This window comes from Mustela erminea, chromosome 18, assembly GCF_009829155.1.
Source record: "Mustela erminea isolate mMusErm1 chromosome 18, mMusErm1.Pri, whole genome shotgun sequence".
Classification (NCBI taxonomy): domain Eukaryota; kingdom Metazoa; phylum Chordata; class Mammalia; order Carnivora; family Mustelidae; genus Mustela; species Mustela erminea.
Genome location: NC_045631.1, coordinates 13437296 through 13459331, shown reverse-complemented (window position 1 = coordinate 13459331; position 22036 = coordinate 13437296). Strand labels below are relative to the sequence as shown.

At 60.2% G+C, this 22036-nt stretch overlaps 2 protein-coding genes across 3 annotated transcripts in view; one reads left to right on the top strand and one right to left on the bottom strand.

Moving 5' to 3' along the window:
- SLC5A10 (solute carrier family 5 member 10) overlaps positions 1-22036 on the bottom strand; it is a 58584-nt gene that overhangs the window by 19491 nt on the left and 17057 nt on the right. For both annotated transcript variants that reach the window (XM_032319583.1, XM_032319584.1), the window contains one exon: positions 21057-21192. In XM_032319583.1, coding sequence (XP_032175474.1) covers positions 21057-21192 — 136 coding nt within the window. The remainder of the gene's footprint in view (positions 1-21056; positions 21193-22036) is intronic.
- The window catches only part of FAM83G (family with sequence similarity 83 member G), a 28747-nt gene that overhangs the window by 3863 nt on the left and 2848 nt on the right, over positions 1-22036 (top strand). Inside the window, exons 3-5 of the mRNA XM_032319582.1 lie at positions 10464-10631; positions 18334-18458; positions 19221-20463. Of these exons, the coding sequence (XP_032175473.1) occupies positions 10464-10631; positions 18334-18458; positions 19221-20463 (1536 nt within the window). The remainder of the gene's footprint in view (positions 1-10463; positions 10632-18333; positions 18459-19220; positions 20464-22036) is intronic.

Below are 22036 nucleotides of genomic sequence, written 5' to 3'. Positions count from 1 at the left end.
ACACTCAGCCCGCCCCAGCGTGGCCGCCAGGGAGCGGCTGTGTTCCCATCAAGGCTGCTGAATTCCCCCCTTTGCCAAAACATGAGAACAAAACTAGTGGGCCCCAGCACCGGGAGCCCAGGGTCCCAGCTCTGCCTCCACCGCTGGGAGACCTAGAACAAGCCCCAGCTGTTTTCAGAGCCCCAATCATCTCGTCTGTAAAATGGGTACAGGCATTGACGATTGGTAAGGGTCCCTTCAGCTCTGACACGCTTTTGCCCTGCGATTCTGGACTCTTCTGGGGGAGGAGACCAGTGGGTTCCGGGTCTAACCGTACTGGCTGTATGGTGCTGAGCAGGGAGCTTGTGCTCTGGGACCCGTCTTCCAGCACCACAGGGCTCTGAGATGTTAACCGCCCCCCCCACCACCCAGGACCCATGATCTACCTGGGGAAAAACCTCCTTCAGGGTTGCAGCTGCATACCAGAGGCCGGGCCTGTAACGTCATGCCTAGGAGGGATAAGCCCCAGCCTCGCTCCCCTGCCGCCTCCGAGAGAGAGAGGGGTGAGGCTGGGCTGGGTCCCAGAGGGGGCTGGGGAGGGAGTGCCCCCAACCCCATCCACAACCTCGAGGAAAGGCTCCTAGCTGGACCCCTGCGCCAACCCCAGACAGTCCGGGGAAGGTCCCAGAGCTGGGGGTGAATCGTGGACAGGTGAGGACACTGAGGGAGCATGAGGGCGAGTGAGTGAGCACGGCCGACTAGAACCCACTTCTCAGGCCTGCCAGGCCTGGGCTTGGGAACAGAGAGAGCCAGAGAGGTCCAGTGTCTTGCCTCAGGCAGGAGGAGACTGGAAGCAGGTAACCCCACAGTGTTTTCGGTCAGCCCCTGCCTTCACACGCTGACGTCCTGGCTCACGGCTCAGCTCCCAGAGAATAAAAGCAGCTTAATGAGGCGCTCGTTAAATGCCAGCTGTATGCCAGGTGCTGAGCGGACACTTTACCTGTGCTGAGGAGGTGTTGCCTCCTTGGGGCGGACGAGGGACCCGAGGCTTGGTGGAGCCCAGAGAGGGCAGGCGCCTTAGAGGAGCCGGGCCCAGAACCTCGGTCTGGGCCCAGAACAAGGCTCAGAACCTTGTCCCCCGATGGGAGCGGCATCTTGGCTGCCCTCTCTGGGCCCTGCCCCCAGTGGGAGCATTGGCGCCTTGCTGCTGCCCCCAGCTTGACTCAGGACAGTAAAAGCCCTTTCATGAGGCTCCTTGTCCCCATGAGGCTCCTTGTCCCCATGAGGCTCCCAGCCACCTGGCTCTCCCGGGGTGGGGGGGGGTGCTGGTAGAAGTATGAGCACATCAGGACTGGGGAGAACAGGCCACCCGAAGCTGAGACCCCTGCAGGTCCCCCAGGAGCAGGAGGGAGGGCTCTCATTTCCCCTGAGCTCGCTGGCACTGAGGCTGTCCCCTAGAGGCTGCAGGAAGGCCCGTTGAGCTGTTTCCAGGGCGTATGCGGCGCTTGCTGGAACCCCGGTGAGCAGCAGCAGGGCCAGGCTCATGCCGCAGAGCTGGGGAGGGGCTCGTGCCTGCTCCCACAGTTCCCAGCCCAGGCCCAGGGCCCTCGCCTGCCAGGTGGGGAACCATCTGATAACATAATCCCAGGTGTCAGCTCCATCCTCTCCAAGGCTTCCTACCCAATGGCGTTTGCATCCTAATTGAGACTTTGAGAAGAGCCAGGAGCAGCTCTGCCAGGAAGGAGGGCCCGCAGCTCGGGCCTGGCGCACGCTGCCTGCCTCTTGCACCTGGTGCTGGGACAGGCAGCCTTCCTGCTGCCGTCACGGCCCTCCCTCCCGCGACCTTGTTGTCATATTCATGTCCCAGATGAGGATACTGAGGTTAGGGCACTGAGAGTGGGGGCAGAGCCTGCTGGCCTTCACCTGAGGGTCTGGTCTGGCGGGTCTGCATGGCACTCCTGGTCTCCTAGTATCGCCAAACATCCTGAGGCCAAGGGACCTCCCCCCAGGCCAGCAGAGAGGGGCCGGTCCTCTCACAGTCCCCTGGTTTTCCTGTGCGGCGCTGCCATCCCCTTTGCTGCGTGGCCTTGGGCCTCAGTTTCTTCATCTACAAAACGGGGATTGGACACTTGTCTTGGAACAGTAACAGTGGTGAGCGCCCACGAGCTCCTGAGCTATCCGAGGACACTGAGTGCAGGTCAGGGCCTCACCTCCGCTCCAGGACTCTGCCCTCTGTCCTGCCAGGCTCTGGCCTGCCTCCTTCGTGGCTTCTGAGAGCTCTCCAGGTGTCCTCCCAGGCTAAATGCAGTGCAGGGCAGTGGGAGGAGGGACTTGCAGACCACACAGACCCATGGCCAAGTCTCTGTTCCACTTAGTTAGCCGTGCTGTCCCAGGATGGTCACTTCGCCCCTCTGGCCCTCTGTTCCTGCCTCCTCGTTGCTACGGTGATGCCAACAGCCACGTCAGAGTGGTGGAGAGAGTGCGGTGTTTCATCAGTGCAAGTTCTCTCCTCTCTTCCTTCGTCTTTCCCTCTCTCCTGACAGTCACTTTGGGAATAGTCTGGGTTGCGAAGTAGTGAGCTCCCCGTCCTGGAGGAGTTCAAGCAGGGGCTTGCCCGCACACAGTAGAGATCAGTGGGCAACAGGTGGCCCAGGGACCTCGGGTTTTCTCTGGCTTGCAGTGGGACCTTGGGCAAGTTCTTTCTAGGCCAGTCCTGGGGGGTTGGGAAGCTCTGTGACACCACAGCGTCTGTCACTCCCGGACCCTGGGAAACCTGAGGTTTTACAGGCTTTCTAATTAGTCTGAGATTTTCCAATTTGAAAATCCTCAGCTGGTGCCATTCACGGATGCCCATGCGGGGGTCTGGTTGGCCAGACGTTAGGCCTGCAGGCCTGGAAGTTCACAGGACTCGGAGGCCCCTTGGGGGCCGGTGGGAAGGGGACGGGGCCTGTGCTCTCCCGCTCATCCACAAACACAGCCCGGCTCACCACCCAGCCCAGGTCACCACTCAGCCCTCCCCCACCCTCTGCTGGGCCTCTTTCCCCTGCAGCATTCCTGAGCCTTGGTCAGGAGGCCGATGTGTATCTGGGGAAGGCTAGAGACGCAGGGCAGGGCCCACGCTGCTGGACTGGGCTGGGTCCCCGGACAGAGGTCTCTGGGCGTGACCAGTATGTGCCTCTTGACCCCATCCTGCTGTAGCCGTTTGGCGCTCAGGAGGCCTGAGCCTCCTTTAATTGGCCTTAATGAGGCTTCTGTTTTAATAGTGCAGAGGGTGGGGAGGGCGCCAGGTTGATGCCCGTCAGAGGGGCGAGACTCGGGTTATCCATCGCAAGCCCCCATGCGACTGAGAAGAGAAGCTGAGGCCATGCCCTGGGCCACCCCGGGAAGGAGTGGCAGAGCCAGGAGGCCCTGGAGCATTTACCTTTGGGCAGAGCTGATGGTCAGGAGTTTGTTTCAGGAGCCAGGGTGGGCTTTGCGGGGCGGTGGGTGGAGTCAGCTAGAACATACACAGGATCCCCTGCCAGGGGAAGAGCTCTAAGCAGGAGGCCTCTGCCACCAGCTGACCATGACCATGTGGCTCTGGGACAGGGACTTCCTCTCTGGACAGTGGTAGTGGTCACTGCTGCCTCTGCTTAGTCCTTGGAAAAGGGACACCTGAGAGTGCCAGAAAGCTGGCCTGGTTATCCTGCCCTTGGCTTGGGTCAGCAGGTGTTACTGACCTACACAGACTCTGTCCTTGGGAGGCAGGACCACCAGGCTGTTCCCTCGGGGACAGGCCTTTGGGACCCAGAGGATGGGCAGACTGGTTTGGAGAGTGCCAGAAGTGAGGAGGAATGCCACGCCCCCCCCGCCCCCCGCCCCTCACCACCACACTGGGGCCAGGGGCTCCCAGGAGTCCTTCCCAGTGCTTGGAGAACCTTTTAGGCCTTTCAGTCTCCTTAATTCTCCTTAAACCATTAGGTCTGAAAAAGTCCTTATTTCGTTTTTGGTTTGGGAAGCTATTTTCCCTGGGTAGAGAATTCTAGGGTAATTGTTTTTGCCTTTAGTGCCTTAAAGATATTTGTTGCTCCCCTATTCTCCGGTTTGTGATTATTCTGCGAAGAAGTCTGCTTATCTCCACCCTCGTTATATAATGATCTTTCTCCCTCTGGCTGCTTTTCAGATTTTCTCTTTCTCACTTGGGCATTAAATGATGGGATTTTGATGTGCTTCAATGAGGTTTTCTTCCTGTCTCTTCTGCTTGCAACTCACTGAGCTTCCCCGACTGTGGATGGATAATTTTCTTCAAATGTGGAAAAATTACGGGCATTACTTTTTCAAACATTCTTCTGTCTTCTCCACACCTTCATACCTTTTAAGACTCACAATTTTTTGTATCCTAGACCCTCTCAGTGGGCCCCGCCCCCATGCACTGATGCTCTGAGCCGATCCTGGTTTGTCATTCCCTTTCCATGGGTCATTTGGGATCATTTCTACTGATGTGTCTTCAAGTTCACTCATCTTTTCTTCTATGGTGTCTAATTTAGTATTCATCCCATCCAGTGTATTTTTCACCTAAATTGTTACTAGTTTCACATCTTGAGGTTCACTTTGGTGTTTTTAGGCTTTATTAGTGGGACCAGAGCTGATTTAGCCCAGGGTAAGAGCTGGATCATGAACCACATGCTGGCTTGCAAAGCCTGAAGTATTTCCCATGTGGCCTTTACAGAAGAAGTTTGTTGGGCTCTGGTCTAGGGCTTATTTGCCCACTACTCAGTTAAAACCCTCCTGAGGACTCTTTGCACAGGCCCTGAGTTCTAGGGAGCTCTGCACTCTAGCTGTGGGGAATGTAAATGACTCCTGCGTCCTGCATGAACACCGGTGACCATTTCAGCTGCCTCTTTCCGGCAGTCTGGTCCCAGCGTGGGTGGTCTCCTTCGTGCATGTGATGCTCAGTCACCAGCTGAAGGGTAAGGGGACACCCTGTATGGGGGTCTGGTGTTCACTCTCTACAGCCCTCTCTCTCCTCCAGTATTCCATCCAGAACATTCTGGCAACCATGCCCTGAGCACACTCTGCTTCCTTGATTCAGGGAGACTGCTAGACTCCATCAGGGCCCCCTCCCCGATGCTGCAGCTCAGGCGGTAGCTGAGGCAATCTCAGGCTGATCTTATTGTTCCCCTTCTCTCCAGGAGCACTGTGCTTGATGCAGTCCTGTTGTCTAGGGTTTCATAGATTTGGCCTGGTTTTTGTGGGTTTTTTGTTTTGTTTTGTTTGCTGGTTAAGGCCAGAAGATTAGTGTAGGTTCTGTTATTCTGTGGTGGCCGGAAGTGGAAGTCGAATCCAGGATGCTGATGACCATCTTTTGAAACCTTAGAACAGCCCACAGCGTTCTCTGTGTCGTCTCTGTGAGTGACCAGGTGGTGCCAGCCTTCTAGCCGGCACAGAAGAGTGGAGATGGTGAGCGATGATTCCTGGCCGGTGCACCCCAGAGGGTGCCATAGGTCAGGTGGGCCAGGACTCCAGTCTGTGCGAGGAGGAGGTGCTGAACACGGGCTCTGGGGCCCTGAGTGGCCTCTGTGCCTGCCTTAATGCACTCTGCCCGCCAACAGCTGTGCAGGTGGGCCTCGTTACTGCCCCCTGGGGAGACGGAGGCTCTTGCCTGAGGTCCCCTGTCTTCCCCTGTCTGCTGCCTGTGTCGCCACCATCTAGGAGTCCATCAGGGCCTTAGTGTGACAGCTCCAGAGCTCTGACACTTTGCAGATGGTGACATGAGAGCCACGGAGGGCCAGGGCCTTGTGTGCTCGTGCTCTGTTTGTGTGGCTGCTTCTGGGCTCCAGGGTGGGCAGGGCATGTCTATGTCCCCTTTTCTGTTCTGGAGCACTTGGAAGGGAGAGACCAGGAGTGCCCCTCTCTGAGTCTCTTCCACACAACTGCATGGCCTGGGAGGGCAGGGCAGATGTTGGAGAGGGAGCTCCAGGCGGGAACCTGCTGGACCCTGAACCGGCTCTCAGAGTCCAGACCCTTAGGAGACGGTGTGCCACTCAGTCGGTTGCTGTGGCCTTGCCAGAAACACAGACATGGTGCGTGCCCCAGTGGCAGGAGCTGCTGGGAGTGTGGCTCTAGGCCCGGTGTTTCAAGGGCCAGCTAGTGGGGTTAGGGCCCCCTGGGGAAGAGGAGATGGCGCCGAGGCTGGGCCCCTGGGCAGTGGTCTTCTAGCTGTGTGTGGAACCCCTGGGGCATCTCGCCCCTGCCCTTCCTCACCCAGCACTTCCACACAACTGCCCGACCCCCAGGCCCGTGAGCACAGTTCTGCCCCAAAAGTGGATTCTGTGGTCACAGGAAGTCCATGGAACAGCGCCGGGGTGGGGGTGCCAGGAGCTGCGGGCCGGGTGTCTGCCTGCAACGGCAGGTGGAGGTCCCATGCCAGTGGGGCAGAGGGAGGCGGAGTGGTGGTCAGCCCAGCAAGATGTTCCAGCTGTCTCAGACAAGCCATCAGGGCACCTGAGCAGGGCCGGGCCCAGGGAGTCGGGGATCCCTCAGCAGGTCTAACCTCAGGCCTCACATCCCCCTTCCCCGTTTTACAGATGACGACACAGACCCAGAGAGAAACATGACTCATGTAGAGCTGGACCCTGGCTTGGAGCCCTGAGCTCCAACTCTGGGCCCGTGCTGTCCTTGCCCAGGGGGTCAGACTCCTGTGGCGGCCCCAGGGGGGACTGTGGGACACTAGCACCCCCCACCCATACCGCCGGCCCCAGCAGGAGGTATCACGAGGCTTCCGGCTGTGTGTGTTGGGGACTGCAGCCATGGGTGGGGGGCTGCTGCTCCTTTGTGGCTCAGACGCTGCCCCCCTTGTTCACGTCCCCCCAGTAACCACCTGGACAATGGAAGTGCCCGTGGTGGGGGCATGGGAGGCTGTGCCCGAGATCGGATTGGGGAGGGCGTGGTAAAAGGGGCTGTGGGGAACCCTTGGAGGAACACGTCTTGGGAGCTTGCATATATGGGTTATTTGGGTCTAAAGCGTGCTCAAGCCCCGTGCCTATACCGATCCCTGCCACGTTCCCCTCTGCTCCAGCCTCACCCACTGCGTGGCTGGCCCCCCTCTGGGGCACGGCTGTCCTCCTGCTCCCCCTGGGTATCATCCAGACCCCAGTGTGCTGCCCTTTGGGGCTGAAAACGGGGATGGTTGTCATGGGTATCTGGTCCCTTCTGGTTCTGTGCCTTTCTTCAAAAAAGGACTTTCTGATCCGTGAGATACAGGGACCCCTGGAGACCTTCCTTGCCTTGGGAGCTGGTCTGTGTCTTCTGGGTATTCTGTGTTGTGGGGCTGTTGCTGCCCTGTCGGCTCCCCAGCGACACCAGGACTGGGATGTGGGATGTGCGCATGCCTGCCGGGGGACCCCCTGGCATCTGGGCACTTGCTCCCGCTGCTTACATGGACACACCAGTTCCTGTGGTCCTGAGGCACAGGGTTCAAAGCAGGGACCCAGGCCACCTGTGCAGTCACTTTTCCAGTGCAGTCACTTAACATACGGCAGCACAAGGGTGGTCTCCAGGTTCCAGCCTCCCGTCCAGTGTCTTCGTGGCTTTGGCCCTGGCCTTGCCTGGGACCCTTCTGGCGTCTGTGTGAACTGAGCTGCAGTAGGGGACAGCTGCTGTGCCCCTCAACGCCGGGCCAGCAGCTTTGGGCTCCAGCCATGATGCGTGGATTGGAGGACCATAGCAGTGAGCGAGGCTGACACCCGCATTTTGCAGATATTGAAACTGAGGGCTGGAGAGGGGCCACAGCTTGTCCTGGGCTTCCCTCGTTCCTGTGACCCAGACCACTGGGTCACATTCTTAGTGGACAGCAGCTCCCTGAGGCTTGCCTTAGACCAGGCCGCATGCTGGCTCCGAATGGGGGCTCTCCCCTGGATGAAGTCACAGCTTTGTGTGCCAGCTGGGCCACCTAAACAGATAATTAGGCAAGGGAGTGAACCACTCCATGCCTCAGTTTCCTCATCTGTAAAATGGGAACAGTGACCACTGCCACACCGCCTGTTTGAGGACTGAATGTTACACCATCCCGCAGCGCAAGACCCGGGTTCTAGCCTCGAGTGTCTGGCTCCAGCTCTCCCAGGTCCAGAATGGGGAACAGTATGTGGGACCGGGGGACCTCCTTGGGGAGCAACAGGCCCCTTCCCCCAGCATCATCCCAGTGCTTCAAGAATGCCATGCACCTCTCCCCACTCCTGGCATCAGCTGGCACCTGTTACAGGCCCTCTTCTGACTGCATCTTGGCACGGAAACCAGTGTCTCAGGAGAGCCGGCACTCAGCCCTGGGACCCCATGGGAGGGACCCACCATGGGAGGACAGGCCCCAACAGATTCAGGCCCACTGCATCCAGTACCCTACCTGCCGGAGGGTGATGTGGGGAAGGATACACGAGGAGTGGGTCCTGCTGGGGCATGTCCCCCAGCCCAGGCCCAGGGCAGATGGGGTCTGGAAGCAGGCCTGACCAATCTGGTCGGGGATAGCAGTGACAAGGGAGCAAGGGTTGATGTGTTGTCTGCCTCCAAGGAGACATGTGTCAGCTGCGCCCTTCCCAGGGTGGCACAAGATGCTCTTTGCCTCCAGGAGTGCCTTATCCAGGGGGTTCCCAGGGCTGACTCTGGGGCTGTGGAGTCCTAGGCGAGAAAGTTCCTGCTACCATCCCGTCCACCTTAAGGTCTCTCATGCTCAACTGGTGAAGTCCAAAGCTGTCCTGAGCCCACCCAGCTGTCCTTGTGTCTCATCTGCCCCTCAACCATCTCCTTGCCAAGCAGTCTCTGGCCTTTCCATAAATATGTCCTGGGATGGGGAGCTCACTCCCTGTCAAGACCCTTGCCTCACTTTGGGTCAGAAGGCGCCTTCTGTACTGACCCCAATGTCTGTCTCTGTTGGTTTCCCCCTGCTTGTCCCAGCCCCTGCCTAGACTGTACCCGCGCCCTCTGCCCCACCGGAAACAGCCCTTCAGAGACCCAAAGCCAGCGAGCAGATGTTCCCCAGAGAATGGAGTGAATCCTGGGCCTCAGCCATGACAGAGCCCAGCTTCTCCTGCAGCTCCCTGCCCCTATTGGATCACAGAGAAAGCTGGGCCTGGAGAAGCTAGGTGTCTTCTCTGGGTCACACAGATCGTGTCTGGGACAGGGCAGGGCAGGGAGGAGCCCACACGGGCCTGCAAGGGCTAGCTGGGTGAGCTCACCCGAGCGTGTGGACTCATCCCTGGCAGGCCCCAGGCTGCCTGTCCCTCACCCTGCACCTACAGATCAGTGTAGGGGAGCCTGTCAGGCCACCCTCACGGTGGGGGTGAACTTGGCTCCCTAGTAGGCCTAGATAGGTTCTAGACTGACCACTCCCAGCCCATTATAAGGCCGAGTCCCTGGCCTCTTAAGTCTTTTCTAGAAGGTTCTCGGGCCCTGGACAGGGCAGTGGTGCTGGTCTCGAAGGGCTGGAGGGGTCGGATATCTGTGTTGGTTGTCGGCCTCAGGCCCCAGTCCCCTGTGCTCCCCTTGGCTGCCCAGTAGCACGGGGAGGGAGGGATGAGAAGGAGGACCAGAGATGGTCACCAAGCCCCAGCTGTCCCAAGCATCTGCTGACTACCCCTCAAGCCAGATGAGCTCATCCCAACCACCCTGTTCTTCCCCTTTGCCTGTCACTGCCTACGTGGGGCTAGGGCCTGGGCCAGATGCACTCTGACCTCTGGGGCCCCACCCTGAGCCAGGGCCTGGAGGCTGGAGGTCGGCTGTTACGGGGACAGATGTTGTCACATAATAGAGCGCACGTGCTGGTTTTGGGCTCTGTTCAGACAGACAGGAGAGGCGGTAGTGGAAAGCCTGCCCAAGCCCACGCCAGCCCGGGGACGCGCAGGTGACCTCAAGAATGCCTGTGCCAGCTGCTGTCTTCCTGGCTGTTGACACATATGGTCTACCTCAGCATCCCAGGGTGGGAGGTGGCAGGTGATGGTGTGGGCTGCTCTGGATCAGGAATGCAGGCCAGGAAGGGACCAGAAGGGGGTGCCCCCGTGCTGAGCCCTGATCTCTGATCCTGATGAGGAGGGCCGGCTGCCCTGGGGGCTGGCCCCAGCACGTCCCCAACCTTGGGATGCAGACGCTGCCTGGCTCCCAGGCATTCTCTCCTCCCTCACGGGCCTCACTGACCAGCATACAGGGCTTTGTTTTCTGTTGTTTTGTATTCCGGACATACAAGACATGCTTCTCCAGTCCCGCGGCTCCAGAAAGTCCAGTCTGGGCTACAGATTGAGAATCTCGTACCCTAAGCATTGAACCCTATAACTTTGGGACCAGAGAGGCCCCCAGCCCATCGCTGCCATTCCCAGTGCTGGGGCTGGGGGGTGGGGGAGGGGCAGGGCTAGCAGGGGTGCCCAGAGAGGGGGCTAGGGGTGGGAGGGCTGTGTGTCCTGCCAAGGCACCTGTCCCCGCTGCTGCGCTGCCCAACAGCCCTGGTCTCTTCCCACTCGCAGGTGATAGCTGTGGTCATGGACATGTTCACCGACGTGGACATCTTCAAGGACCTGCTGGACGCCGGCTTCAAGAGGAAGGTGGCCGTGTATATCATTGTGGACGAGAGTAACGTCAAGTACTTCCTGCACATGTGTGAGCGGGCCCGCATGCACCCAGGGCACCTCAAGGTGAGCTGGCCGGTTCAGAATGACCGAGCGGTCACTTAGTGGGTCAGCAAACACTTGCAGCACCTGCCTCCTAGGGATGGAGCTCCATGCTGGGCAGAGATTGCAGGCATCCTGGAGCCTCCTGCCATGTGGTCACCTGACCTCTGTCTGGCTGCCCAGGGGGACAGGATGCTCTCTACCTCCTCCGACAGTCAGAGATAAGATAAACGGTAGGTAAGGGCCGGAGCTGGTGCCAGGTGCTGTATCACGTGTGATCTCTGAGCAGCCCAGGCCACGTTGATTACCTGTCTTTGCTTGCATGCCTCCAGTGACAGGGTGCTCACCACCCAGGCTTCCACAGCTCACATCTGATCTGGAGGGCTCTGACTCTGATTCTTGGGCTTAAACCAGAATCTGTGTCTGTATGGTGTCCATCCCCCGGTTTTAGGATCTGACTCCAGCAGAAGTTTCCTTGGGCTGAGGTCAGGGAAGGCTTCCTTGATGGCTGCAGAGTTCACATAAATTGGAGGAGGAAGAGCAGCATAGAAAGGGCTTCCTAGGGAAGGACAGCATGGAGCAGAAGTGGAGGGATCAGCATGAACCCAGGTTCTTAGTACTGCTTTGCCGTGTGTCCTTGGGTTCATCACCTCCTGTCTCTGGGCTCCGGGATCACAATGGTCCTGAAGAGGGCCAGATGGGCCACTGTGGCTGGGCTCTTCCACTCCGACACCCTGCATTCGATCCCATGTTTGGGGGCAGGAGGACCCTTCCCTCCACTGAGTTATTGCTTGGCACCTACTATATGCACCATGGTCCCGAGGAAGAATACGGATGAGTGTGCATGACAACAGCGAATGCTTTCACAGAATTTCACATGGGTCGGTCCCATCCTAGGCACCTGACACGGTTGATTAATTGACTCCGCATGACGACCCAGTGGGATAGGGCAGTTGTTCCCATTTTACAGATGAGGAAGTTGAGGCACTTGTGCTAGTGTCACTCGCGGCCAGTAAGTTAAGCATAAGGGGATTGGGGGCTAGCACTAGAGCTCCCTGGCTGAGTCCCAGTTTTTGACGGGTCACGTTTCCTTGGGCTTCCGGCCTGTGATCTGAACACGATCCCCAGAGAAGGGGGGACGCCAGACTAGTTAACAAGAGGCTGGGTTCCTGTGCCTGTAATTTGTCGGTGTTCATCAGGTATGCCCACCCATCCCAGCCGAGCCCTTTCAAGTGGGTATGAGCTCTCTGGGCGGCGAGTCTGTGGCTGTTGGGACATTTTTATGTGGTCTCCCTGGTGGGTTGACCCCAAGCGCCACGCTCACCCAGCGTGCTGCTCACCGTGTAATTAGCACTGAGAATCAACTCCTGGGGCAGACAACTCACGCTGGAGAGGTCCAGCGTGTAGAAAAGGCGTCTTTTGAAAGGCGACTTGCAGAAGCCTCTGCCCTGTGGGCAGCAGATCAGAGAACCTCTGGGCCCATCCCCTGCACCCTTGCCACGAGCCCAGTGGATGGTTTACACACTTGTGTGGCTCCGCCCCCACACGTGTGCCTAGGGTGGGATGAAGACGCAGGGAATGGGCTGATCCATGCCGAGCAGGATCTGAACCCGGGACTGGCCTCGCTCCTGTCCTGTGTGTCTTCTCCGTAGGGAAGTCTCAAGTGTAAGTCTGCTCAGAGTGCTCGGAGTTCCCAGGAAGTGAGAGACAGGCAGGACTGGGCTGAGAATGCGGTCCCAGGGCTGCTCAGCTCGCTCCTGGGAGGTTGGCTCCTGCCCTCACTGCCCGCCCACCACCCTGCCTCTGCTCCCCCATGTGATCGGGGGTGGGGGGAACTCATAATCTGTTGCAGCCCCACAGCTTCATAGGGGCCTGAAATGCCCAAGCTGGGCCTCGAGGGCCACCCAGACTAGGCTCCCCGTGGGGCAAATGCGGAAACTGAGGCTGCAGGGAGGTTGTGACTTGCCCAGAGGCATTCTGCCAAGTCAGCGGCTGAACCTGACCACCAGTAATGAGAAGTTGGCACAGACCAGGAGGGAGAGAGACTCGGTGCCTGACCACCCCCCCCCCCCCCCGGCTGAGGCCACACCTGCCATTGGGGCAGCCCCAGAACTGCCCACGGGGGCTCACCGTGCAGACCCACTGTGAGACTCAGGCACGTGGCTCCCCCTGTCTGAGCCTCTAGTGCCTCGTGGCCATGATGATGCCTCATAGGCTTGTTTGAGGATGAAATTAGAGGAGACAGTGGTTATAAAAGCACTCCATGTGCTAAGGGGAGTTACGCAGCTGCTGGCAATAACAAGATGTTATAAATCCCAGGCCCGGGGCAGGGGAGGGTACGGTGTACGGCCTCCCCCCGCACTTTAGCTTGAAATGAGGCCAGAGCCTGAAGCATGGGCAGGGCAGTTCAAACCAGGGGTCCCTGCTCTGGGGAACAGAGCACGGTCCAGACCGTCTACAGGGACGGTCTGCAGTGACGCGCATACCACGGAGCCAGATGTCACCACAGAGGGGGCGGGCCCTTCATGGGAAAGAACGGATGACCCTGACCCCCTCATTTTTGCTGTTGAGCCCGCCCCCTCCACAGCCTGGGCAGGTGGCCAGGGGCTCCTGTGCACCCGGCCCTGGCCAGGTGTCACCTTGTCGAGGGCCTGCCTGCTCAGCCTACCTCCCTGCCCGCAGGCCAGCTGGGTCTGGACCTGTCTCAGAAGCACTTCCTTTGCCAGTAATCCCTGGGCCCGCCCTCAGCCACTGGCCACCCCTGCCCAGCTCTGCAGTGACCTGCCCTCAGCTCCTATGGGCCCGGGATCGGTTGTGCCTGTTGGGGTCATCCTTGTGACCATGGGAGTGTTGGGCACCGGTCTGGGCAGGGCCGGGAGCCAGGACAGAGCCCTGGCTCTGCCACCTGCACCGTGACCCTGGACAAAGATACGGAATCTTTTTCAGTCTCAATTTCCTTGTCTGAAAAATGGGAGTCTCCCCCATTTATTTGGCAGGGCTTCTCTGAAGAGCAAAGGAAGCCATGTGGGGGCAGGGCGCTCAGTCATGAGCTCTCCCTGCCCTGTCCTGGAGCTCTTCTCGTGAGATCCCAGCTCTGGTCTAAGAGCCAAGGGGCTTCCCTCCCCCTTCCAGCTGTGTTCGGACTGGGGGCCACCCCCACCCCAGCCTCGTGCCTCCTGAGCTCTGAGCTCCCACAGCATATTCTGCAAACAGCTGCGGCATTGTTTGGGCTAAGCCCACTCGTGCTTTCTAGCGGAGTTGGAAGGCTAAGCACTAGCACCTTCCCAGGTATGAGGGTCCCAGTCATCCCCAAGCCCTCCAGCCTGCTGGCTCGGCTGGCCCCTAACTCCTTTAGGCAGGGAGTGTGGGAATGAGCATCTCATATTACAGACAGAGAACAGGGCCGAAAAAGAGGACCCAGCCCTCTGGTTCCCACAGGGCACAGTGCCTCAACAGGTGACCCAGTCACATTTGGGGTGAGACTGAGGGCTAATGGATGCCCCAGAGGCAGGGGGAGCTAGGCAGGCTGGGCTGGGCCTCAAGCCTCGCAGCTGAGACAGGACCAGAGCAGCGAGATGCCTGGCTGATCGGAAAAGGTAGTCGGCTTTGTGCCGCCAGACTGGAAAAACCAGCACCCACCCTGATGAGGACGCAGGGATTCAGTCTGTGGCTCAAGTTCCACGCCAGCCAGGCCAGCCTCGGCCCCATTCTGGCACCCGGGGTTTCCCCCCACTGCTGTCCTGCTGTCTCTGATCCCGGCCTGTCTCTTTAATGGGCTCGGGGGGTGAGGCAGTACTTCCCAACCACGCAGGGTTTGCCTGGCTTGGCCTATTTGTCAATATTGGGGGGCTCTTGTAGTGGTTGTGACTGGGAGGGGACTATTGGCGTCGGATGGATAGAAGCCAGGGCCGCCATTAAATGTGCCGTGTGCAGTGCACAGCTCCTCCATCTGGACATCACCTGGCCCAGAATGTCAGCAGCGCCAGGCCCTATCCACCCGGCCTGTGGGAGGGGCCAGGAGCCCCTCTGAGTCAAGGTCCTGGAGCTGGGCTGGCTCAGCGCTGCCCCATCCCCTCATCCCAGCTTCGTGATGGCCCCGGGAGGCCAGGGTGAGCGTGGCTATCGGACCCCCGTGACAGAGTGAAACAGACCCTTTAGAGGAGAGTAGAGGCTGGCTGGCTGCCCAGTACATGAGGACATGGGCTTTCTGTCCCCTGCAGTTGGCACAGCAGGCTAATCTCACTGTCACCAGCCAGGCCTGGTCAGGGTGCATCTCTGGGCTCCTCCTTGGGCAATGCCAGCAGGCCCCCGCAGAGGCCATCATGGGACAACTGGGGGCTGGACCCCACCAACCAGAGACCATGGGCCGGTCACACCCCTCGCTGAGCTCCCTTCCCACCATCACAAACTGGCTGCCAGTCCTGGCCTCCCCGGGCTGACCCACGACATTCTAGGTATGTTCTGGTCCTCCATGTTGGTCCCCTCTTGCCCCCACGAGCAGAAGGGGTCACGTCCCTGCTGCACTAAACGTGCTGTCACACTCTCACGGATGGAAAGCGTCCGTCGAGTGCCAAGCACCTTGCTGGCCCACACCCACCACCCCTGTATTTCCTCAGGCTTTCATAGTAGTCCCAAAGCAGAAGGCTGGGGAGCCCCCTTCACAGGTAAGCAAACCGAGGCCTAGGGGGGCCCAGCTGGGACTGGAGCCATGCTTGGCCAGAGCCTGAGTGACCCACCTGCTCCGGCGGGGGACTGGGCTTGTCCCCTTGGCCTGCCACCGGCCCAGGGGCAGGCAGCTTGGTATGGGGTCAGGCTGCATCTTTGTGAGCATAGGAGGCCCAGTGGGGGGTACGGGCAGGGCACCTGCAGGTCTGCCACATATATGCTTGGGGCCACAGCTGCTCTTGGAGCAGACGGAGCGCTGCCTAGTCCTCCCCTGAGGTTGTCTCAGGGACCGATTGCTGCCCCCTTCCATGTCCGAGGAAGCTGAGAATCCTGAGTGTCCAAGGCCTTGCCCAGGCACCCCACCGGAGCCCGTCTGGGTGTCCTCCACCCTGCCTGCGACGTGCTCTGGTGGGGGTGCCCCGGGGCTCAGAGACAATGCGGCTTTGTGGAATCCTCTACCTTGTGCACCCAAGCCCTGAGACGTTACCTCATCCGGGCCAGGCCCCATGGGGCGGGCCCCCCCTCGCCCCAGGAACAAACAGGGGAGCTGCCATGATGGGAAGGGGGTGCTGCCAGGGGGCTGCCGCAATCCCCCACCCGCTGCTGTTGGCCGCAGGGTCAGATGGGCCTTAGATCCTGAGGCCATCTGTGCAGTGTGGGAAAGTGAGGCCCAGAGAGGGCCAGGACCCTGCTTAGAGTCACACAGCACATCCGGCAGAGCCAAGGCTGCCTCTCACTTGGAGTTAAGTCACTCTGAGAAGTAGGTGGTGACCTTCTGAGCCCTTCATGGGGACAGGCTTTGGGGTGGGTGGGGGAAGACACTGCTGAGAGGGGGACTGAGGCTGGTATCTGTTCTTCCAGGCCAAGGAGCCGCCTGTGGCCCCAGCAGGCAGAGCTCTGGGCTGGGAGACCACAGAAGCCGCAGAGCTGGGCTGTGGTCGGGCACAAGTGGCAGGGCAAGGCCTCACACCGCCTCCAGGATCTTTGTTCCAGCTTCTGGTCCCCAAGCATGCTCTGTGTTGGGTACAAAGTCACGAGCTCTAATTGTCCTGGGTTATGGCCAGCTTCCTGCTGAGCTGGCTGTGTACAGACACTCAGACTGGGGGGCAGGGGAGCCAGCCCTGGGAGGAGAGGCTTATCTGCCTACGGGGCTGGGCCCAACAACAAAGGTGGGCATCTATGCCATATGGTTGCCATCTGGGGACTGCCCTGGGACTGTCCTGGGAATGCCCAGCAGAGAGGGGTCTGGTTCCCGTCACAGAAGGAGCAGACGCAGGAGCACCCTTGGGCTGGGGGTCCGACGGTAGGACAGATTCCAGCTCTCTTAGACCCATTCCTTTCTCCCCGTCACCCCTGCCTTGACAGGCCGTGTATCCCCTGCCCAACAGAAGCCCTCTCCTCCCCCCTCTCCCCTGCCCCTGGCCCCGTTCACTTCGTGCACCCTCCCACTGGATGCCGGGACTGGGTTTGGAGGGGCAGTTCCAACCCTGTCACTCCCTGCTCTGAATCTTTAGTGGCTCCCCACTGCCCCCAGGGCAGAGCTGGCCCCGGAACGGGGGTTAGGGTCTTTCATCGGCATGTGGCTGAGCCCGCTGTGCAGGCTCCATCGCCCACCCTCCTCCCGCAAAGTCCTCGCAGGTTAGATGCTGCTCCCGTTGCCCAGTCTTTGTGTTCCCACGTTTGGAATGCTGCACCTTCTTCCCACCTGATCCACTCATCCCTGACTTCCGGATGTCAGCCTCCCAGGAGCCGGCCCCAGCACCACCCCCCCAACCCAGAGCTGGAGTTCTGACTCCTCTGCCTCCACCCCCACCTCCCGTGTGGGAGCTCGTCACCTTCCCCTTGGTCTGCAGCTGGGGGCCTGGGCATTGGTCAGGGAGTGAGTGAAATCGGCACAGATCCCTCTGGAGGGAGTGACTCCCATCTCGGACTGGCAGACAGACGTGTCAGAATGCTGCCAAGGAGTTGTTGCCCTGGGCAGGGGTCAGATTCCGTGGGGCTTACGTTAAACCTGAAACTCCCAGCCTGACCTGTCCAGGGGCACCTCTGCAGGCCCCCCCACTCCAGGAGCCGGGGTTTCCAACACCCTGCTGGGGCCACACTCGTGCCAGTGAGCCCAAGGGTCTTTCCTATCCTGAAGCTTTACTTTGGGGTCCCCTCCACTCCTGGGTCTCAGCCAAGGCTCTCTGCCCTTCCTGGCGCCTCCCATGCACCCCCCACGCCCTCCCCTCCCCTCCCCCCGCACCCATCCCTCTCTCAGAGGAAGAACCTCCTGCTGGGGGAAGGGCAGCCAGCAGTTGGAGCCCCACAGCGCCCCATAGACGGCACATCAGGGAGGGAGGAAGGGCCCTTCCTTGGCCAGAGTCCAGAGAAAGGCAGGAGCAGCCTGGCTCAGACACAGGCAGTAGTGTCTGCTCGTGACACCAAGGAAACCCCGTGTCCTCCCTCTGGGTCTTAGTTCCCAGGGGCTTTCCAGCTTGCCCTGTGGGTTCGGCCATTTACTGATCGGCTGCTGGGAGGCAGGCCGTGAGGTGGCCCATGAGGAGGTAGGAGAGTCTGCTTTGAGCCCCGTCCTCAGTGAGCGGGGCTCAGCAGGGACACTGAGACGGCCGAGTGGGGAAGACAGGGAGAGAGACCTGGCCAGTCACTCTCCTGGGAAAGGCCACAGGTTTGCCTGACAGCAATACGCCCATCCCTGAAGGCAGTCCTCCCTCCTCCCCAGCTGCACAGCCCCCATGTTACTTTTCTTAACGCCCCTCCTGCTCAAGACCCTGCAACAGCCTCCCACCCCTGCAGCAGCTTGTCCCATGCTGGCCTCGCCCCGCAGGTCTCATCCTGCCCACGTCTGCACTGCGGACACCCTTCAGGCCACGCCCAGACCATCCTATGCCAGGCCCCTTTTCACTAGCCCCACCCTCCTTTCTGTCTTCCCATCACTTCCTGCCTTGGACCCCCGACCTTGTGGTCCTCACATACACCCACCCCCCTGCACAAAGTCTGCCCCCCACCAGCGTGGTCAGTGCCATGGTCATGTAATTCTGTCTCTTGTCCCCCAACACAGAATCTCAGGGTGCGGAGCAGCGGGGGAACAGAGTTCTTCACACGGTCAGCCACCAAGTTCAAGGGTGCCCTGGCCCAGAAGTTCATGTTCGTGGATGGAGACCGGGCCATCTGTGGCTCCTACAGGTGACTCTCCAGCTTTCTGGGGCCTGGGGACAGAGGTGGCTCCTGTTCCCAGCTGGTTTCTGCCCTTAATCCTGCCTTATGACACCCTGGTTATTCCGGTTCATGGGTCCCCAAACTGCTGAGGTGTGAGCGGGGCTGGGGCACGCCCGCACGCCGCCCACCTGTCTCCGGAAGCAGGCAGGGGAGGACTCCTGTCCTCAAGTCTGTTGTGCCAGCCAGAGCTGTTACCCGCCTGGAGGTGGGTGTGGGCCGAGCACACAGGGAGGTCCCTTGGAGAGCCACCTTAGGATGGGCCAGGACAAGGATGGCCCTGGCGCAGCTCTGCAAACCCTGCCGTGCAGGGGACAGTGGGGGGTGGGTCCCCAGCCACGTCATCCATGCAGCCAAGCCCCCGAGGATAGCACCTGCCCCCGTGTGCTGGACCACACCCGGGCTGTACTGTGCATCCCGTGAGCAGTCTCACGGGGGCGCTCTAATACCCCAAGGAGTGCCCCACTGTGCTGTCTTACACAGGTGGGAGCAGCCTGGTGCACATGACCTGTCCCAGACTCAGGTCTGAGCCTGAGGCCTGTGCTCACTTCTCGGTTCCATCCAGGCCCCCGTGGCCAGTCTGAGGAGCGTCGGCCTCTGGGTGCACGAGGGCTTGCTCAGACGCCCACTGCGGGGGCTGGGTAGGACTCCCTAGACTGGGGACCCATGGCTGGAGGGAGGAGGCCGGCCCCCCAGTGCTTGACTCGGCTGCCTTGTCTCCCTGTACTGCAGCTTCACGTGGTCGGCCGCAAGGACGGACCGGAACGTGATCTCCGTGCTGTCGGGACAGGTGGTGGAGATGTTTGACCGGCAGTTCCAGGAGCTGTACCTCATGTCCCACGGTGTCAGCCTCAAGGGCATCACCATGGAGAAGGAGCCCGAGCCTGAGCCCATCGTGCTGCCTTCCGTGGTGCCACTGGTGCCCTCGGGCACTGTAGCCAAGAAGCTCGTCAACCCCAAGTACGCACTGGTCAAGGCCAAGAGCGCCGATGAGATCGCCAAGACCTCAGAGAAGCAGGAGGTCAAGAAGCCCCCAGGGCTGCGGGGTGCCACCCTGGCAGAACGGCCTGGAGACGTCCTAGAGGCGCCCCCACCCATCCACCCCGGCCTGCTCAACCTGGAGCGGGCCAACATGTTCGAGTACCTGCCCACGTGGGTGGAGCCGGACCCCGAGCCCGGCAGCGACATCCTGGGCTACATCAACATCATCGACCCCAACATCTGGAACCCCCAGCCCAGCCAGATGAACCGCATCAAGATCCGAGACACCTCCCAAGCCGGCACCCAGCTGTGGAGGCAAAGCCAGGATTGCAACCCCGCCCCCGGGCCCAGTGCCCCCCAGGATGGGGGCCCAGCAGAGAATGGTCTTCCCCAGGAGGACCCCAAGCCACAGCCCCCCGTGCCCAAGCCCCGGACGGTCCCTGTGGCAGAGGTGATTGCCCAGGACAGCGGTGGTGTTGTCTGGGCCCTGGGGACCCCAGAAGAGGAGACTCCCCAGAATGGGACAGACGGCACACCACCCAGGACCCCGGGTCCTGGCCACGCCCCACTGCTGCGGCAGCTGTCTGTGACCCAGGACGACCCTGACAGCCAGGGAGCAGTGATCCCCAATGGACTAGATGGGGAGGACGAGGAAGATGACGACGACTACGTGACCCTAAGTGACCAGGACAGCCTCTCGGGCAGCTCTGGCCACGGCCCTGGCCCCCGGCGGCCCTCCGTGGCCTCCTCTTCTGTGTCAGATGAGTATTTTGAGGTGAGGGGGCGCTCGGCCCCTCTCCAGAGGCGCCACTCAGAGCAGGTAGCCAATGGGCCGGCCCAGCCCCCCCGCCGGCAGCTGAGTGCCCCCCATGTGACCCACGGGACCTTTGGTGGACCCCTGGGTGGCTCGCTGTGGGCCCCAGGTCAGGAGAGAGAAGAGGCGGGTACTCCAAGGAGGACACAGGCCCCGCATTCCACGGAGAAGGAGACACAGGTGAGTCGGGGTTCCTGCCCAGGAGGGATCCCTCCTCCAGGTCTGAGCAGCCGGAGTGGTTGTCTGCCGGGGTACCAGGTCCCCAGATCAGATGGCTTTGCCTGCTACAGTGGGGAAACTGATGAACGGGGTGGGTGGGGGTAGGTAGCAACAACCCAGGACTACACATGTGGCTGGTTTTTCCGACACTGGGGACCCAGAGCCCCCGTGCCCCATCAAGACAACCAAAGCCAGCTACTGGGAGCCAGAAGGTGCTTAAAGTACCCGGAGATTTCAGACACGAATTATAGGGAGTTGACTCTTCCCAGCCATGTGGGTCGTCCACTCCCTTACTTGGTGACAGCACAGAGACGTCCTTTACACCCCCAAGGTCACACAGCAGTAAGCGGTTCCTGTCTAAAGCTCATGTCAAGCCACCTCCATGTCCGTCCCTTTGGTGATGGCCCCAGGGACTGCTCCCCTCCACTCTCCCCTAGGCCAAGAAACAGCTCACATTCGTCCATTGCCTCCCCTCCTGGTGACCACTGCAGGTCCAGGACCCAGAAGCGCGGGCCCTATGCAGCCCCGGCCCAGCCCCCCCGTGCCTGTCCTACCTGGGAACAGTGCGCGGCTGATCATGCCTGGCATGACCATCAGGCCCATGGGCAGCATCTTGAGGTAGCTGGCCAGGATGGAGCCGGCCTTGGCATGGTTCAGGTCCCGGGCGGACAGCGACCGCTGCACGATGACCTGGGGGCACGAGGAGGGGGTGAGTCCAGCTCCCCTCAGGGGAGCCTGGTGGGGGGGCTTTCCTCTTGCTGTGTCTGAGGGAGCGGTAGGAAATAGGATGCTGTCCCTCTAGCCCTAGAGCTTCTGAGACAACTGAGCCTGACCCCCGATGGCATTCCCACCAGAAGCAAGCCCATCCTGTTCCCGGGACTCCTGCTTGGTCTCCTCACTCATCTATCAAGTGGGGAAGGGTTGAATCCCACTTGGCCAGCCACAGTGGCAGCTGTCAGGGCTGGAGGACACCCTGGGTGGGATGGTATCTGGGGGACGCCTCCCCACAACCCCATCTCCCACGCCCTCACGAGAGCGGCCACAGTCTTGCACGTGCCGGGAGCAGATGCTGACAATGACAGTTTGACACCACTGGCCCAGGAGCTGGAGCTTCGAACCCTGGGCTTCGGGGAAGCCTGCGGTCAGGCAGTGGAGGGATGCTAGATGCCGCCTCAGTGTGGCTCCTCAGGGAGCCCTAGACATAGCCTAACTGGGCCTCAGTTTCCAGATCTGCAGAACGGGAGGAGAGACAGGTCATCAGAACCCCTGGCAGCTGAGATCTCTCCTAGCTCTGACATGATTTTCTTTTGTATTTTTTTTTAAGTGTAACTTTAAACCGCTTCACAGAGCTAGAATTCACATATAACTCACCACATACATGGTACAATTCAGTGCTTTTTAGTATGTTCACAGGGTTGGACAGTCTGCAGCTTGTAAGTGTGTATGTTTTGCAGCTGAAGTCACCACCCGCAGTTCAGAAATAAGGGTCTGTGGTTTTGAACTTATTTTCCAAACATGCTGGCTGAATGCAGAG